This window comes from Taudactylus pleione, unplaced genomic scaffold (genome assembly GCF_031769625.1).
Source record: "Taudactylus pleione unplaced genomic scaffold, aTauple2 ptg001108l, whole genome shotgun sequence".
NCBI lineage: Eukaryota > Metazoa > Chordata > Amphibia > Anura > Myobatrachidae > Taudactylus > Taudactylus pleione.
Genome location: NW_028285509.1, coordinates 162,187 through 176,564, shown reverse-complemented (window position 1 = coordinate 176,564; position 14,378 = coordinate 162,187). Strand labels below are relative to the sequence as shown.

The 14,378-nt window shown below is 51.1% G+C and overlaps 1 protein-coding gene across 1 annotated transcript in view; it reads right to left on the bottom strand.

The window, feature by feature from the left end:
- The window catches only part of HGH1 (HGH1 cochaperone), a 219,453-nt gene that overhangs the window by 121,800 nt on the left and 83,275 nt on the right, over positions 1-14,378 (bottom strand). The window contains exons 3-4 of the mRNA XM_088461833.1: positions 8,005-8,105; positions 1,465-1,563 (exon numbers count right to left, since the gene is read on the bottom strand). Coding sequence (XP_088317959.1) covers positions 1,465-1,563; positions 8,005-8,105 — 200 coding nt within the window. The remainder of the gene's footprint in view (positions 1-1,464; positions 1,564-8,004; positions 8,106-14,378) is intronic.

Below are 14,378 nucleotides of genomic sequence, written 5' to 3'. Positions count from 1 at the left end.
TCCGTGCCTTTTCCTAACACCAGCACACCCACTCTGCCTGGCTGTCACCCTACACCATCACCATATCATCCGTGCCTTTTCCTAACACAAGCACACCCACTCTGGCTGGCTGTCACCCTACACCATCACCATATCATCCATGCCTTTTCCTAACACCAGCACACCCACTCTGCCTGGCTGTCACCCTACACCATCACCATATCATCCGTGCCTTTTCCTAACACCAGCACACCCACTCTGCCTGGCTTTCACCCTACACCATCACCTTATCATCCATGCCTTTTCCTAACACCAGCATACACACACTGCCTGGCTGTCACCCTACACCATCACCATATCATCCGTGCCTTTTCCTAACACCAGCACACCCACTCTGCCTGGCTGTCATCCTACACTATCACCATATCATCCATGCCTTTTCCTAACACCAGAACATCCACTCTGCCTGGCTGTCACCCTACACCATCACCATATCATCCATGCCTTTTCCTAACACCAGCACACCCACTCTGCCTGGCTGTCACCCTACACCATCACCATATCATCCATGCCTTTTCCTAACACCAGCACAGCCACTCTGCCTGGCTGTCACCCTACACTATCACCATATCATCCGTGCCTTTTCCTAACACAAGCACACCCACTCTGGCTGGCTGTCACCCTACACCATCACCATATCATCCATGCCTTTTCCTAACACCAGCACAGCCACTCTGCCTGGCTGTCACCCTACACTATCACCATATCATCCATGCCTTTTCCTAACACCAGCACATCCACTCTGCCTGGCTGTCACCCTACACCATCACCATATCATCCATGCCTTTTCCTAACACAAGCACACCCACTCTGCCTGGCTGTCACCCTACACCATCACCATATCATCCATGCCTTTTCCTAACACCAGCACACCCACTCTGCCTGGCTGTCACCCTACACCATCACCATATCATCCATGCCTTTTCCTAACACAAGCACACCCACTCTGGCTGGCTGTCACCCTACACCATCACCATATCATCCGTGCCTTTTCCTAACACAAGCACACCCACTCTGGCTGGCTGTCACCCTACACTATCACCATATCATCCATGCCTTTTCCTAACACCAGCACAGCCACTCTGCCTGGCTGTCACCCTACACTATCACCATATCATCCATGCCTTTTCCTAACACCAGCACAGCCACTCTGCCTGGCTGTCACCCTACACCATCACCATATCATCCGTGCCTTTTCCTAACACAAGCACACCCACTCTGGCTGGCTGTCACCCTACACCGTCACCTTATCTCGTAAAGACATCTTTTCTCCTACTCCATAACCAACACGACCAGCAGTCACCATCATAACAACCCAACACAACCTGTTATGCTGTACATGAGGACCATGTCTCATTACTGATAGGCACTTGAAATTGAACAATCATTTTGAAAAGCCCTCATTCATCTGTGCCCGTTACTTACTCTCCGTCTCCTCATCAGAGTACTCCTCTCCACCAGCCAATGGCAGCAACAAGAAAGGCAACAAATCCACATCATCACCCAGCAGCCAAGCATGATCTCCTGAAACAAACCACATAACTTATATTACAATATAACCAACAAAACAAGCATGGAATTGTAGAGCAGTTATGGCTCATTTACTGGCCTATAAATAAATTAGGGAAGTGCAGGTTCGGATAGGTTCGAGTTTGCACGTGGAGTTCGGATTTTTCCCTCCAAAAAAACGGAACTCAGAACGAGGCAAAACGTCATCTTACATGGACGAACATCATCATTCCTGGACAAAAGACCAGGAATGATGATGTTCGTCCATGTAAGATGACGTTTTGCCTCGTTCTGAGTTCCGTTTTTTTGGAGGGAAAAATCCGAACTCCACGTGCAAACTCGAACCTATCCGAGCCTGCACATCCCTAAAATAAATTAGACTAAATAACATTTATCTGCAATAATTACATAAAGAAAACGAGTAATTAGGATAGTAGGTGGCATAGGGATTGTAGATCTCAATGTACAATGTATCATATGTACAGTATAGACAATTACAGGGTGCAGCCCTTTGTGGTCGATGTGACACCTTCTAGAAGTTTTTATTAGAGACTGGGAGGAACAAAATGCTATAGTGAGTGTTATGGACAAGATTGAGATGAGTCTTCTCACTGACATACAGTTATTGTGGTGGACAGGGCGAGAGAGAAAATCCCCAGCATGAGCCGAGAGCTGGATTAGAGGGGTTTAGGGAGATGATGGAGCAGATTCCCAGGGGGTGCGGGGCCCGGGTCACAGCGAGGCCCAGGAGGTGCGGGGCCCGGGTCACAGCGAGGCCCAGGAGGTGCGGGGCCCGGGTCACAGCGAGGCCCAGGAGGTGCGGGGCCCGGGTCACAGCGAGGCCCAGGAGGTGCGGGGCCCGGGTCACAGCGAGGCCCAGGAGGTGCGGGGCCCGGGTCACAGCGAGGCCCAGGAGGTGCGGGGCCCGGGTCACAGCGAGGTGCGGGGCCCGGGTCACAGCGAGGTGCGGGGCCCGGGTCACAGCGAGGCCCAGGAGGTGCGGGGCCCGGGTCACAGCAAGGCCCAAAGGGTGTAGGGCCCGGGTCACAGCGAGGCCCAAAGGGTGTGGGGCCCGGGTCACAGCGAGGACCAGGAGGTGCGGGGCCTGGATCACAGCGAGGACCAGGGGATGCGGGACCAGGGTCACAGCGAAGCCCAGGAGGTGTGGGGCCAGGGTCACAGCGAGGACCAGGGGATGCGGGGCCAGGGTCACAGCGAAGCCCAGGAGGTGCGGGGCCAGGGTCACAGCGAAGCCCTGGAGGTGCGGGGCCAGGGTCACAGCGAAGCCCAGGAGGTGCGGGGCCAGCGTCACAGCGAAGCCCAGGAGGTGCGGGGCCAGCGTCACAGCGAAGCCCAGGAGGTGCGGGGCCAGGGTCACAGCGAAGCCCAGGAGGTGCGGGGCCAGGGTCACAGCGAAGCCCAGGAGGTGCGGGGCCCGGGTCACAGCGAGGCCCAGGGGGTGCGGGCCTGGGTCATAGCGAGACCCAAGGGGTGTGGGGCCCAGTTCGCAGCGAGGACCAGGGTGTGTGGGGCCCGGGTCACAGCGAGGCCCAAGGGGTGTGGGGCCCGGGTCACAGCGAGGACCAGGGGGTGCGGGGCCCCAAGTCACAGCGGGGCCCAAGGGGTGTGGGGCCCGGGACACAGCGAGGACCAGGGGGTGTGGGGCCCCAAGTCACAGCGGGGCCCAGAAAGTGAGCTTACATCACCACTCCTAAGGAGTCCCTCTCACCATCGGTAACAGGCGGTTACTGACTCCTCCCACTATGTATTGGGCAGGTACCTTCGCTGCCACCACCAGTCTCCTACCATCTGCACCTGGAACTGTCTACTTCTGGGTATGTGTGGACACGCTGCTGCATCACTTCCTAGGTAATGTTGGCTAATTCCCACTGGTCCCTCATTATGACCAGTCTGCAGGGAAGCTGGCAAAGGATTTCAGCTTGAAGACACTGGGCTCAATCCATAATAGCCGGAGAATGGAACAGCATCTTGCTCTATTCCGGTTGATACAAGTAGAAGCAGGCGTCTAAAAGCAAGATGTTTATTGCTCACAAGTTTTCTTAAAGAATAGGGGGTATATTTACTAAAGTGCAGATTTTTAGACGTGGAGTTGTTACCCATAACAACCAATCATATGCTAGCTTTTATCTTCAAGAAGGTGCTAGATAAATGATAAGTAGAATCCGATTGGTTGCTATGGGCAATACCTCTACTTCTAAAAACCCGCATTTTAGTAAATATACCCCTAAGTTCCTTGCGAAAAGTGCTTGGGAAAAATCACAGTATTACAGATGTCACAGAAGATACAAATTCAGAGTACGCAGGCCCTTCTTTTATCCTGCTCTTACACACAATACACACAGTACGATCTGTACCACCAGTGACGTGTAGAGGTGTTGGCTATATGTGAGTGTGGGGATAAAGCTGCATACACACAGTACGATCTGTACCACCAGTGACGTGTAGAGGTGTTGGCTATATGTGAGTGCGGGGATAAAGCTGCATACACACGGTACGAACTGTACCACCAGTGACGTGTAGAGGTGTTGGCTATATGTGAGTGCGGGGATAAAGCTGCATACACACGGTACGAACTGTACCACCAGTGACGTGTAGAGGTGTTGGCTATATGTGAGTGTGGGGATAAAGTTGCATACACACGGTACGATCTGTACCACCAGTGACGTGTAGAGGTGTTGGCTATATGTGAGTGTGGGGATAAAGCTGCATACACACAGTACGATCTGTACCACCAGTGACGTGTAGAGGTGTTGGCTATATGTGAGTGCGGGGATAAAGCTGCATACACACGGTACGAACTGTACCACCAGTGACGTGTAGAGGTGTTGGCTATATGTGAGTGCGGGGATAAAGCTGCATACACACGGTACGAACTGTACCACCAGTGACGTGTAGAGGTGTTGGCTATATGTGAGTGCGGGGATAAAGCTGCATACACACGGTACGATCTGTACCACCAGTGACGTGTAGAGGTGTTGGCTATATGTGAGTGCGGGGATAAAGCTGCATACACACGGTACGATCTGTACCACCAGTGACGTGTAGAGGTGTTGGCTATATGTGAGTGCGGGGATAAAGCTGCATACACACGGTACGATCTGTATCACCAGGGATGTGTAGAGGTGTTGGCTATATGTGAGTGCGGGGATAAAGCTGCATACACACAGTACGATCTGTACCACCAGTGACGTGTAGAGGTGTTGGCTATATGTGAGTGCGGGGATAAAGCTGCATACACACGGTACGATCTGTACCACCAGTGACGTGTAGAGGTGTTGGCTATATGTGAGTGCGGGGATAAAGCTGCATACACATGGTACGATCTGTACCACCAGTGATGTGTAGAGGTGTTGGCTATATGTGAGTGCGGGGATAAAGCTGCATACACACGGTACGATCTGTATCACCAGTGACGTGTAGAGGTGTTGGCTATATGTGAGTGTGGGGATATAGCTGCATACACACGGTACGATCTGTACCACCAGTGACTTGTAAAGGTGTTGGCTATATGTGAGTGCGGGGATAAAGCTGCATACGCACGGTACGATCTGTACCACCAGTGACTTGTAGAAGTGTTGGCTATATGTGAGTGCGGGGATATAGCTGCATACACACGGTACGATCTGTACCACCAGTGATGTGTAGAGGTGTTGGCTATATGTGAGTGCGGGGATAAAGCTGCATACACACGGTATGATCTGTACCACCAGTGATGTGTAGAGGTGTTGGCTATATGTGAGTGCGGGGATAAAGCTGCATACACACGGTACGATCTGTACCACCAGTGACTTGTAGAGGTGTTGGCTATATGTGAGAGCGGGGATAAAGCTGCATACACACGGTACGATCTGTATCACCAGTGACTTGTAGAGGGGTTGGCTATATGAGAGTGCAGGGATAAAGCTGCATACACACGGTACGATCTGTACCACCAGTGACGTGTAGAGGTGTTGGCGATATGTGAGTGCGGGGATAAAGCTGCATACACACAGTATGATCTGTACCACCAGTGACTTGTAGAGGTGTTGGCTATATGTGAGTGTGGGGATAAAGCTGCATACAAACGGTACGATCTGTACCACCAGTGATGTGTAAAGGTGTTGGCTATATGTGAGTGTGGAGATAAAGCTGCATACACACGGTACGATCTGTACCACCAGTGACTTGTAGAGGTGTTGGCTATATGTGAGAGCGGGGATAAAGCTGCATACACACGGTACGATCTGTATCACCAGTGACTTGTAGAGGTGTTGGCTATATGTGAGTGCGGGGATAAAGCTGCATACACACGGTACGATCTGTACCACCAGTGATGTGTAGAGGTGTTGGCTATATGTGAGTGTGGGGATAAAGTTGCATACACACGGTACGATCTGTACCACCAGTGACGTGTAGAGGTGTTGGCGATATGTGAGTGCGGGGATAAAGCTGCATACACACAGTACGATCTGTATCACCAGTGATGTGTAGAGGTGTTGGCTATATGTGAGTGCGGGGATAAAGCTGCATACACACGGTATGATCTGTACCACCAGTGATGTGTAGAGGTGTTGGCTATATGTGAGAGCGGGGATAAAGCTGCATACACACGGTACGATCTGTATCACCAGTGACTTGTAGAGGTGTTGGCTATATGTGAGTGCGGGGATAAAGCTGCATACACACGGTACGATCTGTACCACCAGTGATGTGTAGAGGTGTTGGCTATATGTGAGTGTGGGGATAAAGTTGCATACACACGGTACGATCTGTACCACCAGTGACGTGTAGAGGTGTTGGCGATATGTGAGTGCGGGGATAAAGCTGCATACACACAGTACGATCTGTATCACCAGTGACTTGTAGAGGTGTTGGCTATATGTGAGTGTGGAGATAAAGCTGCATACAAACGGTACGATCTGTACCACCAGTGACGTGTAGATGTGTTGGCTATATGTGAGTGCGGGGATAAAGCTGCATACACACGGTACGATCTGTACCACCAGTGACGTGTAGAGGTGTTGGCGATATGTGAGTGCGGGGATAAAGCTGCATACACACGGTACGATCTGTATCACCAGTGATGTGTAGAGGTGTTGGCTATATGTGAGTGCGGGGATAAAGCTGCATACACACAGTACGATCTCTACCACCAGTGATGTGTAGAGGTGTTGGCGATATGTGAGTGCGGGGATAAAGCTGCATACAAACGGTACGATCTGTACCACCAGTGACTTGTAAAGGTGTTGGCTATATGTGAGTGCGGGGATAAAGCTGCATACACACAGTACGATCTGTACCACCAGTGATGTGTAGAGGTGTTGGCTATATGTGAGTGTGGGGATAAAGCTGCATACACACGGTACGATCTGTACCACCAGTGACTTGTAAAGGTGTTGGCTATATGTGAGTGCGGGGATAAAGCTGCATACACACAGTACGATCTGTACCACCAGTGATGTGTAAGGGTGTTGGCTATATGTGAGTGCGGGCATAAAGCTGCATACACACGGTACGATCTGTATCACCAGTGATGTGTAGAGGTGTTGGCTATATGTGAGTGTGGGGATAAAGCTGCATACACACGGTACGATCTGTATCACCAGTGATGTGTAGAGGTGTTGGCTATATGTGAGTGTGGGGATAAAGCTGCATACACACGGTACGATCTGTATCACCAGTGACGTGTAGAGGTGTTGGCTATATGTGAGTGCGGGGATAAAGCTGCATACACACGGTACGATCTGTATCACCAGTGACGTGTAGAGGTGTTGGCTATATGTGAGTGTGGGGATAAAGCTGCATACACACGGTACGATCTGTACCACCAGTGACTTGTAGAGGTGTTGGCTATATGTGAGTGTGGGGATAAAGCTGCATACACACGGTACGATCTGTATCACCAGTGACGTGTAGAGGTGTTGGCTATATGTGAGTGCGGGGATAAAGCTGCATACACACGGTACGATCTGTATCACCAGTGATGTGTAGAGGTGTTGGTGATATGTGAGTGCGGGGATAAAGCTGCATACACACGGTACGATCTGTGCCACCAGTGACGTGTAGAGGTGTTGGCAATAGGTTGCCTGCAGCCAGTACCCGGTGGCCCACTGCTGCCGAGCGCTACAGCGCATTATTTACACTACCCCCATTGGGCTGCAGGGCTATGACAATTGTTCCGGCTACAACGGCTCCTTGTACACCCTGGAATGCTGGGGCACCAGGAGCTAAGCTGCAGCAGCTCTTGGTATACAGTCCCCCAGGTGCAGCACACCAGGTGTTAAGCTGCCTCAGCACATAGCATACTTTCTAAATTGGCACCTAGCACCGATTTGTCCATTTAAAGATTGCGCCGCTGCCACCATCTTGGCCACATGGGGGAAAGTGATACAGAATGGGTGCAGGGGCCCGGGTCACAGCAATACACACATAAGAATTTAAAGAGATGTAACTCACTGTGATTGAAGCAGCAGTTCCTCAGTGTCCCCACAATTCCCCCTCTGTGAATACCTGATCCTTGGCTATGGGTATATGGGAGAAGACGCTGTACAACACACCTAGGGAACAGGATAACCAACTATCAGATAGGAAAGATGTTAGCGGGACACTCACATACAGTAAATGCCTCATGTACAGGTGGAGGACAGGAACTTGGGGGAGTACACAAAAAAAAAATATAGAGGGAGAACACAATGTAATTATATTTGTGGCGTGGTTACAGCATGCTATGTAAATGTATTGGTGAAGTGGGGGAATTTGGTTCAGTAAACTAGTTAATCATGGATTGGCGTAGTGGGTGTACTTATGGTAAAATATAAGGTGGAGTTATGATTGTGTCCTGTTGCAGTTTAAAAATATCGAATAATTGCTTTAATGTTATCAGACATGATCCTATATCTGGCACCTAACATCTGTATGTGTTAAGCATGAGTAAAATTATTTTCATACAATAGGGTCCCATAAGGGACCACTGCCACTTCACGCAGGAAGAGGGCTGGCCCCCTGCCACTTCACGCAGGAAGAGGGCTGGCCCCCTGCCACTTCACGCAGGAAGAGGGCTGGCCCCCTGCCACTTCACGCAGGAAGAGGGCTGGCCCCCTGCCACTTCACGCAGGAAGAGGGCTGGCCCCCTGCCACTTCACGCAGGAAGAGGGCTGGCCCCCTGCCACTTCACGCAGGAAGAGGGCTGGCCCCCTGCCACTTCACGCAGGAAGAGGGCTGGCCCCCTGCCACTTCACGCAGGAAGAGGGCTGGCCCCCTGCCACTTCACGCAGGAAGAGGGCTGGCCCCCTGCCACTTCACGCAGGAAGAGGGCTGGCCCCCTGCCACTTCACGCAGGAAGAGGGCTGGCCCCCTGCCACTTCACGCAGGAAGAGGGCTGGCCCCCTGCCACTTCAAAGAGGGCTGGCCCCCTGCCACTTCACACAGGAAGAGGGCTGGCCCCCTGCCACTTCACACAGGAAGAGGGCTGGCCAACTGCCACTTCACACAGGAAGAGGGCTGGCCAACTGCCACTTCACACAGGAAGAGGGCTGGCCCACTGCCACTTCACACAGGAAGAGGGCTGGCCCACTGCCACTTCACACAGGTAGAGGGCTGGCCCACTGCCACTTCACACAGGAAGAGGGCTGGCCCACTGCCACTTCACACAGGAAGAGGGCTGGCCCACTGCCACTTCACACAGGAAGAGGGCTGGCCCACTGCCACTTCACACAGGAAGAGGGCTGGCCCACTGCCACTTCACACAGGAAGAGAGGGAACGACCACTTCTATATCACACAGGTAGAGAGGGAAAGACCACTGCTATATCACACAGGAAGAGGGGGCCAATCACACAAGTCACAGAGAAGAGACCACTGGTAGAGAGGGAATGACCACTGCTACACAACACAGGTAGACAGGGAACGACCACTGCTATATCACACAGGAAGACGGGGCCAATCACACAAGTCACAGAGAAGAGACCACTGGTAGAGAGGGTATGACCACTGCTAAATCACACAGGTAGGAGGGGAACGACCACTGCTATATCACACATGTGGAGAGGGAACGACCACTGCTATATCACACAGGTAGGAGGGGAACGACCACTGCTATATCACACAGGTAGGAGGGGAACGACCACTGCTATATCACACAGGTAGGAGGGGAACGACCACTGCTATATCACACAGGTAGGAGGGGAACGACCACTGCTATATCACACAGGTAGGAGGGGAACGACCACTGCTATATCACACATCTGGAGGGGGAACGACCACTGCTTTATCACACATGTAGGAGGGGAACGACCACTGCTATATCATACAGGTAGGAGGGGGAAACAACCACTGCTATATCACACAGGTAGGAGGGGGAAACAACCACTGCTATATCACACAGTTAGGAGGGGGAAACAACCACTGCTATATCACACAGGTAGGAGGGGGAAACAACCACTGCTATATCACACAGGTAGGAGGGGGAAACAACCACTGCTATATCACACAGGTAGGAGAGGGAAACGACCACTGCTATATCACACATGTGGAGGGGGAAACGACCACTGCTATATCACACAGGTAGGAGGGGGAAACAACCACTGCTATATCACACAGGTAGGAGGGGGAAACAACCACTGCTATATCACACAGGTAGGAGGGGGAAACAACCACTGCTATATCACACAGGTAGGAGGGGGAAACAACCACTGCTATATCACACAGTTAGGAGGGGGAAACAACCACTGCTATATCACACAGGTAGGAGGGGGAAACAACCACTGCTATATCACACAGGTAGGAGGGGGAAACAACCACTGCTATATCACACAGGTAGGAGGGGAACGACCACTGCTATATCACACAGGTAGGAGGGGGAAACAACCACTGCTATATCACACAGGTAGGAGGGGGAAACAACCACTGCTATATCACACAGGTAGGAGGGGGAAACAACCACTGCTATATCACACAGGTAGGAGGGGGAAACAACCACTGCTATATCACACAGGTAGGAGGGGGAAACAACCACTGCTATATCACACAGGTAGTAGGGGGAAACAACCACTGCTATATCACACAGGTAGGAGGGGGAAACAACCACTGCTATATCACACAGGTAGGAGGGGGAAACAACCACTGCTATATCACACAGGTAGGAGGGGGAAACAACCACTGCTATATCACACAGGTAGTAGGGGGAAACAACCACTGCTATATCACACAGGTAGGAGGGGGAAACAACCACTGCTATATCACACAGGTAGGACGGGGAAACAACCACTGCTATATCACACAGGTAGGAGGGGGAAACAACCACTGCTATATCACACAGGTAGGAGTGGGAAACAACCACTGCTATATCACACAGGTAGGAGGGGGAAACAACCACTGCTATATCACACAGGTAGGAGGGGGAAACAACCACTGCTATATCACACAGGTAGGAGGGGGAAACAACCACTGCTATATCACACAGGTAGGAGGGGGAAACAACCACTGCTATATCACACAGGTAGGAGGGGGAAACAACCACTGCTATATCACACAGGTAGGAGTGGGAAACAACCACTGCTATATCACACAGGTAGGAGGGGGAAACAACCACTGCTATATCACACAGGTAGGAGGGGGAAACAACCACTGCTATATCACACAGGTAGGAGGGGGAAACAACCACTGCTATATCACACAGGTAGGAGGGGGAAACAACCACTGCTATATCACACAGGTAGGAGGGGGAAACAACCACTGCTATATCACACAGGTAGGAGGGGGAAACAACCACTGCTATATCACACAGGTAGGAGGGGGAAACAACCACTGCTATATCACACAGGTAGGAGGGGGAAACAACCACTGCTATATCACACAGGTAGGAGGGGGAAACAACCACTGCTATATCACACAGGTAGGAGTGGGAAACAACCACTGCTATATCACACAGGTAGGAGGGGGAAACAACCACTGCTATATCACACAGGTAGGAGAGGGAAACAACCACTGCTATATCACAAAGGTAGGAGTGGGAAACAACCACTGCTATATCACACAGGTAGGAGAGGGAAACAACCACTGCTATATCACACAGGTAGGAGAGGGAAACAACCACTGCTATATCACACAGGTAGGAGGGGGAAACAACCACTGCTATAGCACACAGCTAGGAGGGGGAAACAACCACTGCTATATCACACAGGTAGGAGGGGGAAACAACCACTGCTATAGCACACAGGTAGGAGGGGGAAACAACCACTGCTATATCACACAGGTAGGAGGGGGAAACAACCACTGCTATATCACACAGGTAGGAGGGGGAAACAACCACTGCTATATAACACAGGTAGGAGGGGGAAACAACCACTGCTATATCACACAGGTAGGAGAGGGAAACAACCACTGCTATATCACACAGGTAGGAGGGGGAAACAACCACTGCTATATCACAAGGAAGAGGAGGACAATCACACAAGTCACAGAAAGTACATGTCCCACAGAAAGAGAGAAGCCCGCTGCTACATCACAAACCTAGAGAGGGGTTCAGATCTAGTGAAAGATAACAATATATTTATATAGGTCAAAGGGTCTTAGGAGTACAGTTGTTCATGATTCAAACAGGAATTCTTAAGGTCATGTCCCTCCAAGCAGACCATTTACCACGTTACTTAGAGCTGTGATTATCGAATCTTTGTATTCAGATACTTGGACTTCCAAAGTGCAGGTGGGCTGTATAACAATGAACCAATTGGGAGATCACGAGCACTTTGCCAATTTCGTTTTGCCTGATATCGTAGATGAAGAAGCAGCAGAAGTGATTACCAGTGGTGTAACTAGGGTATTTGGAGCCCTGGGCAAATTTGAAAAGGCCCCAAAAAATGGGCGTGGTCACTTAAAAATGGGGTGTGTCAGCAGTAGCAGTCCCCACAATGAAGTTCGCCCAGTAGTGGTACCCCCTTATGCAGTGCCCTTTATATAGTGCCCCCAGCAGTAGTCCCCCCCCCACCCATGCAGTTTTCCCAGTAGTGGTCCCCCTTATGCAGGCACCCAGTATTGATCCCCCCTATCTAGTGCCCCCTGTAGTGGTCCCCCCCAGTGCAGTGCCCCTAGCAGTAAGCCCCTTACATAGTGCCCCCAGCAGTAGTCCTCCCCCCATGCAGGCCCCAGTAGTGGTCCCCCCTATCCAGTGCCCCCTGTAGTGGTCCTTCCTATTACTGCCCCTAGTAGTGGTGCCCCCAGTAGTGGTCCCCCCAGTGCAGTGCCCCTAGTAGTTGGCCCCTTTTATAATGCCCCCAGTAGTAGTTCTCCCCCTTCCCCCCAAAGTAGTAGTCCCCAGTAGAGGTTCCCCCTCCCGATTAAGTGCCCCCAGTAGTAGCCCCCTCCCCCAGTAGAGGTCCTCCCAGTAAAGGTGCCCCCAAGTAGTAGCCAACCCCCCCTCCCCCGTTGTGCCCCCAGTAGTGCAGACAGGTTTAAAAAAAAAATATATATATATATATATATATATATATATATATAGACAAATATACTTGCTTGAATCCACGCTGCTGCTCCGGACCGTGACACCGCTCCAGCCGCCGCCCGCCAGTCCTCCCGGGCTGGCGCGCTCAGCATTATGGGAGAGACGTCATGATGTCATGACGTCTGTCCCATTACCCAGTGCAGGAGCCGGACGGAAGCCCGGCTCTTGCAGTGGGTGCTGCTGCAGTCAATGAGAGTCTATCTGACTCTCATTGGCTGCTGTTTAACACACGCATCGCCGCCAGCGCTGGCGGCGATGCGTGTTATGCACAGCCTGAGCCCGCCTCCTGGCGCTATTGGGCAAGCGCTCAGGGGGAGGGAACGGGCTCAGCTGTGCAGCACAGGACCGGCGCTGGAAGCCTAGCGCTGGTCCTGTGTAAATGTCTAGCGCTGACCGCACTCACTGCGGTCGGCGCTACACTGGCTAACTAGGGCGGGCCGGACCGTGGCCGGCGGCGCTCCCCCGCGCCACTGGTCCCACGGCGCCCAGTGCATGTACCCCGCTCGCCCTGCCCTAGTTACGCCACTGGTGATTACTCTCTTGAAGCCAGCTATAAGAAGACGTAAACCACACCTTTGCTGCACATTGAATCCTTATTTTTTGTTGGTTATTAAGATCTAGGCCCTCTGTCCTTTGAATGCAAGTTCTGCAGAGCTTTACGTTTCAATTGTGAAATAGTTGGCACAAAGACAAACTTTCACTTTAGTGGCTGTTACCACAATAAGAAAGTTCTCATGTCATTGACTCTCACCCATTACTTTAAAATTTTCTAAAGAAAGATGGCAACTTCAACAAATGCCATTTCTTAGACAACATCAGGAAATACAACACCGCAATGTCATTAGCTTCTTTTGTTGCAAATGAAGCTTTCTTATCTGTAGGACGTGACCCATATACTTTCAAGATCAATGGCCAGCTCAATTACAAATATGTCCCTTTGCATCCCCAGAACATTAATGAGTGATCTTCTGCACAACTTTATATTATCGACACTGCTGAAGCAACTGAAATGAGGATTGGACGGAACTCAACCTGCATTCCTAATCTGATGCCAAACCTGCATGAAATGATGCTCGAGATTAACCCTTTAGTCCATAAGTACAAGATGAAGGCAGAAGTTAAGAAGGTAGAGGGCCTGATTCAGACTTGGGAATACAGAGAGATATCTCTCTCAACTGTGAACCTGAACAAACCATACAGCAATGCAAGGGGTGTAAATACATACATTTTTTTACATGCAGGGTAAATACTGGCTGCTTTTGCATGTAGCCCGCAAATACTGCACAGCTTTATTATTACTTTACAATTTAGAGGTCAGTTTGGAAACACTCCTC